Genomic DNA, 10,489 nt, shown 5'->3' on the forward strand with positions numbered 1-10,489 from the left:
TCCAGGTAACTCTCCCCCTCCCGGATGTGCCGCAGTGTTTGAAGCTCAGATTCCAGATCATCAATTCTGATCTGGAGTTCTTCCAGCAACCAACACTTGCTGCAGATATAGTCACTGCCATTCAAAATGGGATCAGCCAGCTCCCACATCATACAGCTACAGCACATCACCTGCCCAGCCATCTCTGCTTAGTTAATTACTTTATTACTTCGTATAGGTTTGAGTTGAAATACTTTCTGATACATCTCTGCTATAGTCTTTTTCTAAGAACCAATTAATAGATAAAGCATAAAAAGTAAATTTTTAACCATTCACCGATAAAGAAATAGAAAATCCTTACCTTAACAAACCAGAGTCCTATTTTTGGTTAGAGGAGGGTGTGGGGGTGGGTGGGGGTGTGTGGGAGACACAACACATGTAGTGTCTCGGGTTCAGCCACTTCCCAGATATATTACCAGCAGTCCCCTGGTCGTCGCTCCCACTCTTCCTACTTATTAACTAGGTTAGAGGAGGAGGGCGGGTGGGAGACACTACAGTTGTAGAGTCTCGGGTTTAGCCGCCTTGCTGATATATATGGTCACTGCTTTCCTTCCCAGCTGCCCCTCCGGTCCACGTGACTTCCTCCGCTGCTCCCACTCCTTCTCCGCTGCTGCTCGCACTTAAAATGCGAGGGAACTATAATTTAGGGGGGAACTATAATTTAGGTTCCCATCACCCTGCTGAATTAGTTCAAATACTCCTAAAGAACATTAGCAAATTTTCCCCCCAGGATATTTGTACTCCTTTGGTTCAGGTGTAGACCATCCTGTTGTAGAGGTCCCACCTATCCCAGAATGAGCCCCAAATATCAAGGTATCCAAAATCCTCCCTCCTGCACCATCCCTCCTGCCACGTGTTCAACTCCTCTCTCTCTCTATTCCTCACCTCGCTACCACATGGCATGGGCAACAAACAGACATAACAACTCTGTTTGTTCTAGCACTAAGCTTCCACCCTAGCTCCTTGAATTTCTGCCTTAAATACCCATCCCTTTTCCTACCTATGTTGTTAGTGCCGATGTGGACCACGGCTTGGGGCTGCTCCCCCTTCCCGTCAAGGATCCCGAAAACACAATCAGGAACATCACGAACCCTGGTACCTGCGAGGCAACACAGCAACTGTGAGTCTCTCTCGTTCCCACAGAACCTTCAGTCTGTCCCCCTAACTATGGAGTCCCCAATGATTAATGCTCTGCTCATGTCCCCTTCTCCCTTCTGAGCAACAGGGACAGAACCTCTGTCACCACCCTCTGTCTCCTCTGTTTAACTAATTAAAACAGCTGCATTATGATACAGCACTTTACATGCAACACAGTATAACCAAATGTGCTCTGCACCTAGTGGAAACCAGCTATGTTGGAAAGGCCTGCTGTCCAGGTTACAGCACTGATCTCAACTCAGGGAAAGGCGATGAATGTAGAATCTGTCACAAACTGCATCAGTAATACCCTTGATTCATTTGTGGGTTGAGGATTGTAAGACCTCAGCGGATCCTTGGAAACAGCCAGTTGCATAAAAATTACACTCAGCTATCACCAGCATGATAGGATGGCCATCCGCCATTTACATTCTGCAGCTGTGTCTCAGGACATCCTTGGTCTGCGGTGGGAATGCTATTCCCTCATTTGGAAGAAATGATATTGAGGATGATGGACTCTGATTTCCTGTGTCATTGATTCAAGGTCTCCAGGAGACCTTCAGCTGCAAATGTTTCTGTGGAGACTGCTCAGCATCAGCTGGAGCTTTCCATTAGCCCTGGGCTTGCTGGTACTTTTGTTCCACCTTGATTTCCCTACATCACTGTTAAACCATAATGATGGTGGCAATTAGCCCTACTTCGTTGGATCAATTAATCAGGATTCCAAGTGGGAATATCAGAAACCTAACCGGGCTTTAGTAATGTAAGCAAATACCATTCGCAGCAGACACAAATGACAGTTAAGCAAAGGCCTTGATATGTTGGGACATAGAAGTCTCTGAAGAGGAGACTGTGCAATGCCTGTCTCCTCTGCATCTCAGTATGCTACCCCAAATTCCCAGAATTGATTTTCCCGACTTCACTTCTACAGCAGCGGCCCTTTATAACTTGGCTTGACTTTTGTGAATAGACCCGGAGGACTGAGTATGCCTCATCACCCTCTGACTGATTTGGAAGGATATCCTCAAATGATGGATAACAAGAGTCATCCTTGTCCTGACCAAGGACTAAACTCCTTAAATTTGGGGGCATGACTTGTTGGCTGGAGTATTTATCGTGTAAGCTGCTTTTGCAAGCTTCAATTGTGAATTTGATGTAGCAAACAGTTGTACAGCAAAATATCCAGCCCCTTAACTGATCACTGCTGACAACATGACAAGCTGTGTTTTTTTTAAGTCACTCATGGGCATCATTGATTGGCCAGCACTTTTCCGTCCCTAGTTGTCTTTGAGAAGGTGATGGTGAGCTGCTTTCTTGAACTGCTACAGTCCATGTGCTGTAGGTAGCCCCGTAATGCCCTTAGTGAGGCAATTCCAGGATTTTGACACAGCAACAGTGAAGGGACGACAATATATTTCCAAGTCAGGATGAGGAGTGGCTTGGAGAGAAAGTTGCAAGTCATGGATCCACTGCCCTTATCTTTCTGGATGGAAGCGGCTATAGGTTTGGAAGGACATAGAGTCATAGAGATGTACAGCATGGAAACAGACCCTTCGGTCCAACCCTTTCATGCCGACCAGATATCCCAACCCAATCTAGTCCCACCTGCCAACACCCGGCCCATATCCCTCCAAACCCTTCCTATTCATATACCCATTCAAATGCCTCTTAAATGTTGCAATTGTACCAGCCTCCACTACATCCTCTGACAGATCATTCCATACACGTACCACCTTCTGCGTGAAAAAGTTGACCCTTAGTCTCTTTTATATCTTTCCCCGCTCACCCTAAACTTATGCCCTCTAGTTCTGGACTCCCCGACCCCAAGGAAAAGACTTTGCCTATTTCAAGCATACCAAACGCCTTCTTCACTATCCTATCTACCTGTGACTCCACTTTCAAGGAGCTATGAACCTGCACTCCAAGGTCATGTCTAAGATTTTTGGTGAACTTGTGTGGTTCATCTTGTAGATAGCACACAGTGCTGCTTCTGACCATCATAGAGTCACAGCAATGAACAGCACAGAAAAAGACCTTTCAGTCTATCTTGTCCATGCCGATCAGATATCCTAAATAAATGTAGTAACATTTTTCAGCCTTTGGCCCATATCCTATAAATCTTTCCTATTCATTTACCCATCCAGAAACCTTTTAAATATTGTAATTAGACCAACCTACAACACTTTGGCAGCTTATCTATACACACACCACCCTATGCATGTAAAGTTGGCCTTTAGTTCCTTTTTGAATCATTTCCCTCTCACCCTAACTTCTGCCCTCTAGTTTTGGACTCCCCCACTCCAGGGAAAATACTTTGTCTATTCACCCTATTCATGCCCCTCATGATTGTATAAGTCTCTATTAGGTCACCCCTCAGCCTCCAACGCTCCTGGGAAAATAACCCGAGCCTATTCAATTTTCTCCGTATAGCTGAAACACTCCAACCCAGGCAACATCCTTGTAAATCTTTTCTGAGCCATTTCAAGTTTCACATCAACCTTCCAAAATGAGGGAGACTAGAATTGCATGCAATAACCAAAAATGGCCTAACCAATGTCCTGTATAGCCACTCCATGACCTCCCAACTCCTATACTCAATGCATTGACCAATAAAAGCAAACATATCAAATGCCACCTTCACTATCCTATTTACCCGCAACTCCACTTTCAAGAAACTATGAACCTGCATTCCAAGGTCTCTTTGTTCAGCAACACTCCCCAGGACTTTATCATTAAGTGTATAAGTCCTACTCTGATTTGCCTTTCAAAAATGCTGCACCTAACATTTATGTAAATTAAACTCCATCTGTCACTCCTCATTGGTCCATCTTTGCTATACACTATACCACCAATAGTTTGTCATCTGCAAACTTAGTAATGTACCTCCTATGTTTACATCCAAATCATTTACATATATGACCAAAAGCAGTAGACCCAGCACCAATCCTTGTGGAACACTGCTAGTCACAGGCCTACAGACTGAAAAATAATCCTCCACCACCACCCTCTATCTTCTACCTTTGAGCCAGTTCTGTATCCAAATGGCTAATTCAGTGGTGGAAGGAGACTATGCTTGTGGATGTAATCCCAATCAAGCTGGCTGCTTTATCCTGGATGGTGTCAAGTTTCTGGACTGATGTTAGACTTGCACTCATCCTTCACACTCTTGACTTATGCCTTGTCGATGATGGACAGGCTATGGCGAGTCAAGAGGTGAATTACTCACCACAGTATTCCTAGCCTCTGATCTGCTCTTCTAGCTACTGTATTTATATAATGAGTCCAGTTGAGTTTCTGGTCAATGGTGACTCCACGGCATATTCAGTGAAGATAGCACCATTGAATGTCAAGGGATGGTGGTTTGACTGTGTCTTATTGGAGAGGATCATTGCCTGGTATTTCTGGCATGAATGTTACTTTCCACTGTCAACTCAAGTTAGGAAAGTGTCCAGATCTTGTTGCATTTGAACATGGACTGCTTCAATATCTGAGGAGTCATGAATGGTATTGAACATTATGCAATCATCATTTATTATCCCCACTTCTGACCTTATGATGGAGGTAAGGTAATTGATAAAGCAGCTAAAGATGATTAGGTTGAGGACAGTAACTCAAGGAATTCCTGTTGTGATGTCCTGAAGCTGAGGTGACTGACTTCCAACAATCACAACCATCTGCCTACGTGCCAGGTATGACTGTAACCACTGTAGAATTTGCCATCTGATTCCCATTGATGCTATCTTGATTAAATGTGGCCTGTAAAGAGCTGTCACTCTCACCTCACCACACCTCTGGAATTGAGCTGTTTTGTTCACATTCACTCAAGGCTTAATGAAGTTGGGAGCTGATGTTGTCCTGGTGGAACCAAAATTGGCTGTCAGTGAGCAGGTTGTCGCTGAGCAAGTGGTGTTTGATAGCACTGTTGATAACATCTTCCATCACTTTACTGATGATCAAGGGCAGTTAAATGGCTAGCTTCAATTTGCTCAGCTTTTTGTGTATAAAACACACCTGGGCAATTTTACACATTGTTTTATAGATGCGAGTGTTGTAACTGTACTGGATAAGCTAGGGGAGCGGCCTACAGCCTTGCAGTATCCAGTGCCTCCAACTGCTTCTTGATATCACATAAAGAGAAGTGAATTGACTGACATCTGAAATTCTGGAGACCTTTGGAAGAAGCCGAGATGGATCATTCACTTAGCTCTTCTGGCTGAAGATTGATGTGAATCAGCCTTACATTTTGCACTGACATGCTGGGCTCTTCCACCATTGATGATGGGGATTGTTGTGGAGTCTCCTCCATCGGTGAATTGCTTAATTGTCTACCATATTCATGACTGGATGTAGCAGGACTGCAGAGCTTGGCTCTGATCTATTAGTTGTGGTATCACTTTGTTCTGTCTATCACTTGCTGCTTATGCTGTCTGGCGCACAGTCCTGTTTGGTGGCTTCACCAGGTTTGACACCTCATTTTTAAGTATGCCTGCTCCTGCTCCTGGCATGCCCTCCGGCACTGCTTGATGGTAATGGTTGAGTTGGGGATAAGCCAGACCATAATGTTGCAGATTGTGTTGGAGTACAATTCTGCTGTTGATGATCCACAGCACCTCGTGGATGCCCAGTCTAGATTTGCCAAATCTGTTCAGAGTTTATCCATTTAGGACGATGAGAGTGCCACACAACACAATGAAGGGTATTCTCAATGTGAAGGCAGGATTTCATCTTCACAGGGCAGTACAATATCACTCTTACCGATACTGTCATAGACAGATGCATATGCAGCTAGCAGATTAGTAAGGATGAGATCAGGTATGTTTTTTCATCTTATTGGTTTCCTCACTTGCCAAAGACCCAGTCTAGCAGCTATGTCCTTTAGTACTGCTACTGAGCCACTCTTTGTGGTGGATCGAAATCCCCCCCCCCGTTCTTGTATATTTTACATCCTTGCCAACAGCAATGCTTCTTCCAGGTGTGTTCAACATGATGGAGTACTATTCATCAACTGAGGAGAGTAGTACATTGTAATCAGTAGGAGGTTTCCTTGTTTGTCTTTAACCTGATGCCATGAAGTCTGGAGTCAATGTTGAGGACTCCAAGGGCAGCTCCCAACTGTTCTGCCACCTCTGGTTGGTCTGTCCTGTCAGTGGGACAGGATATATCCAGGGATGTTGATATTGTTGTTGTCTGCACTAAAGAATTACTGTGAGCCTGTATGCTCTGAATGAGGTGGCAATGTGTAAAAAGAGTAAAAAATGTGTAAAAAGACAAGGCAAGGCAAAGATGCTGTGAGCATTTATGAAGTGAATAAGCACTAAGAAAGAATGTGATATGTGCCTGATCCTGTGCACAAAGCAACAGCCATAAGAATGAAAAATGTTAGTGTGTTCCAAAGTGCAGCATTAAAGTGAATAATTGTAAAGTAAGTCAGAGGCGTGTCATGATGATGTGGTGAGGCTGGTGCATGTCCGATGCCAGTGTCTGTGGACAGGGCTACAGGTTGTCCATTGAGCATGCCCTGAGTTGTTGGAATTACTGCCCAAGATAGAGTTTTGGAGGAGCAAGCTGGAGCTACTGTGTACCTCACCCGATATTCATGTTAGGAACTGTAATCACCTAATTTCGCTTTGTCGCATTGAAGAATAACAAACTCAATATTGAGAAGATGGGAAAAGATAATAATGAGGGATGTAACTGCATGTAAAGCAGCCTCTTACCACTAGCAGTGAGATACTCATCTCACCATTAAATCTTTGGAAAACTGGACTTGTTTCTATCCATGTAAGAGACTACTTTTTAAAAAATCTTGTCATATTCTCTGAACTGACTCCCACATAATTCAGGACTGGAAAATTCAGCTCAATGTTACAGTTCAGGTCAAGTGTCTTGAAAAGATCAATCTACTTCTAAGGTTAGATTTGTCTTGTTCCACAGATGCTGTCTGACGTGCTAAATTCTTCCAGTACTTTTTTTTTGTTATTACACAAAGGATTGAAATAGATTACAATTGTTTGCAGTTCTGTGTGTTGCTTTGTTTCCCACATTTCTAAAATAATTAATCTCTGAATCTCAGGCAAGTGGATTCATCTTAATGCAAAATTTAAGGGTTAAACACAAAGGTTTGTTGCTTGGAACAAATGTTTTTTTTTGTGATTCTTTTCTTTTCTACAGATAGGATGTAATTTGGACTTTCCTTTATAAAGACAGAACTTCCTCTGGGAATTATGTTTGATGATTTTAAGTAAATGTAACAGACTTTATGCTTGAATGAACGATATTCAAATTGATATTAATGATGAGATCTCAAAAATGTAGCTAGCTAAAGAATATTTCTAATGGAAACAGGTTATTGGAAACAGGTTGATGATATCTTTTGAATTTGAAATAATTACACTGACTTCTCAAGACTACACTTAGATTTTAAAAATTGGAAAATGTTTACCCTAGCTCTAATTCAAATACATCAGAATATGAGCTAGATAAATAAATAAAGAAAGAGTCCTGTTAAGTAAAGCAATGTTACCCTGACAACATATAAAATAGGCTATTTTATACCAAAAATATATTGTAAAAAAGTAATTTATCAGGTGCAGTCAAGTTTGAAGTTTGTTTAAATAGATTCAAACCAATTCTATGTAGAAATGCAAATGAAATTTCACCTCTGTTTATACTTCCTTTTAGAAATAACTGAAAAATAATTTTGAGCTGAAAGCCTTCATTTTCAAAAGTTTGCTTTGAATTGCTTTTCATATAATATTCTTTAATTCCACAATTGTTATGTATCTACATTTCTGAACAAAGCATAAATGTTGTCAAGTTGTGTGTTTTCTTTTCAAGCCTTAACTTGAAAGTATTAATTAAATTGCAGTAATCAGTAGGATTATACTTATGTGTTTCACATGTTATGAGAAACGTGCAAGACCATTAATCAGATTTTATCTAGTGATACTCTAGAAAATTTGCGATGAACACACAGAAAGAAAATATAACGGTGATGATATATGGAAGATATACCATTAAGTGATAAACCTGGTAAATTGCAAATGGCACATGTTATATATTTGAACAGCATTTGTTTCAATGGTTCTTTTCTTGCATTAAAATATGCTATAAACAGAGCAGATGCACCATCTAGTGGTCACTGAATGCAGAGTACCTTTACTTGCAATGCTGCATCAAATTTTGTTTGGCATCTAAGGAAACAGGTTAAAATGTGTTTAAAAATAAGTTATATTTATAAAGATTAGGAACTGTTGTATCCGATTAACATTTGACAAAATAGTGACTTGCTTAATACATGCTGTACAATTTTGTTGAATTGTAAGTAGAGGTAGTTGGTTGACAGATTTGAGTTTTGTTGGTTAAGTGAAAGATAAAGTTTACCTTAACTATCAATCATATCAAAAGTTATGGAATATGTTTACCAGACACACCTATATTCCAATTCACAGCTATTCAAACAAAATCTCTGCAATGTTTTACCACATGACTATTTGTTCCTATTATAGGATGTTATGGTGGTGGGCGAACCTACGTTGATGGGAGGAGAATTCGGGGATGAGGACGAGCGACTAATCACTCGATTAGAGAATACACAATATGATGCAGCAAATGGCATTGATGATGAGGAAGATTTCAATAACTCTCCTGCACTGGGAAGTAATAGTCCCTGGAACAGCAAAGCCCAGTCCAGTCAGGAGAGTAAATCAGAAAATCCCACACCACAAGCCTCTCAATAAACCAGAACATATCACTTTTATTAAAAAAAATTTTGTGCTTTTCCTCTCTGACCCGTCCTTTCTTCATGCTGCACATGAACGTTTCTTGTTTGAAAATGTTTGCAGTCAGCAGTATTAAAATATTAAAACTTCTACTTTAATTTAGTAAGTTCATATTTAAAGCTTTAAAAACCCACTTGGTATTATAAGCCATGCAACCCATTATATTTTGTGGGAATTTTAGTGTGACATGTTTGTGGTTTCTTTGAATTGTTCCTAAGTTTGAACAATTGCTATCATGGAAATCTGGTAGTGATTATCGTTTATATTCAGGTTTTGCTGGAACCTTTGCTGGTCCACCTTTTGCTTGTGTATTTATGTAAGCTTTTTGTAAGAGGCCTAAAAGATAATTTAGAGCAGAAACTATTTCATTCACATAAATGTTCAGCACAATATGTGAAAATTAGAAATGAGTCTTTGTGTCATTATACAGATGTATTTTATGTATGCTTTGCCATTAATTAAGTGTGCCAATAAACAGTGGTAACATAAATGGACATTGTCTGGAAGTAGTTAATCACAGTTGAAAGGTTTTCTACTCAGTCAAGAGAACTTACATATAAATAATGATAAAATATTGATAAATTGACTTTTTTCTGTAATATGCATAACTTAGGTTGCAGAAATATGTGACAGATGTAATATAGCAATGACCCAATGTGGGCAGCACAGTGGCTTAGCAGTCAGCACGACTGCCTCACAGTGCTGGGGACCTGGGTTTGCTTCCAGCCTTGGGTGACCATCTGTGTGGAGTTTCTACATTCTCCCCATGACTTGTGGTGGAGGGTTGCTTTTCAGACTGGAGGCCTGTGACCAGTGGAGTGCCTCAAGGATTGGTGCTGGGTCCACTACGTTTCGTCATTTGTATAAATAATTTGGATGTGAGCATAAGAGGTATACTTAGTAAGTTTGCAGATGACTCCAAAATTGGAGGTGCAGTGGACAGCGAAGAAGATTACCTCAAAGGACAACAGGATCGTGATCAGATGGCCAATGGGCTGAGGAGTGGCAGATGATGTTTAATTCAGATAAATGTGAGGTGCTGCATTTTGGGAAAGCAAATCAGAGCAGGACTTATACACTTAATGGTAAGGTCCTGGGGAGTGTTGCTGAACAAAGAGACCTTGGAGTGCAGATTCATAGCTCCTTGAAAGTGGAGTCACAGGGAGATAGGACAGTGAAGAAGGTGTTTGGTATGCTTTCCTTTATTGGTCAGAGCATTAAATATAGGAATTGGGAGGTCATGTTGCAGCTGTACAGGGCATTGGTTAGGCCACTGTTGTAATATTGCGTGCAATTCTGGTCTCCTTCCTATCGGAAAGATGTTGTGAAACTTGAAAGGGTTCAGAAAGGACTTACAAGGACGTTGCCAGGGTTGGAGGATTTGAGCTATAGGTTGAATTGGCTGGGGCTGTTTTTCCTGGAGCATTGGAGGCAGAGGGATGACCTTATTAGAGTTTTATAAAATCATGAGAGGCATGGATAGGATAAATAGACAAGATCTTTTCCGTGGAGTTTAAGGTGAGAGGAGAAAG

The 10,489-nt window shown here is 41.2% G+C and overlaps 1 protein-coding gene across 10 annotated transcripts in view; it reads left to right on the plus strand.

Moving 5' to 3' along the window:
- LOC122551847 (LIM domain-binding protein 2) overlaps positions 1–9,447 on the plus strand; it is a 289,549-nt gene extending 280,102 nt beyond the window's left edge. For 6 of the 10 annotated variants that reach the window (XM_043694407.1, XM_043694446.1, XM_043694435.1 and 3 more), the window contains one exon: positions 8,685–9,447. In XM_043694407.1, coding sequence (XP_043550342.1) covers positions 8,685–8,915 — 231 coding nt within the window. In that variant the 3' untranslated portion in view covers positions 8,916–9,447. The remainder of the gene's footprint in view (positions 1–8,684) is intronic. The other 4 variants (XM_043694388.1, XM_043694398.1, XM_043694421.1 and 1 more) reach the window with 1 other exon arrangement.
- The last annotated feature ends 1,042 nt before the right edge of the window (positions 9,448–10,489 follow it).

This window comes from Chiloscyllium plagiosum, chromosome 1 (genome assembly GCF_004010195.1).
Source record: "Chiloscyllium plagiosum isolate BGI_BamShark_2017 chromosome 1, ASM401019v2, whole genome shotgun sequence".
NCBI classification, from domain to species: Eukaryota; Metazoa; Chordata; class Chondrichthyes; order Orectolobiformes; family Hemiscylliidae; genus Chiloscyllium; species Chiloscyllium plagiosum.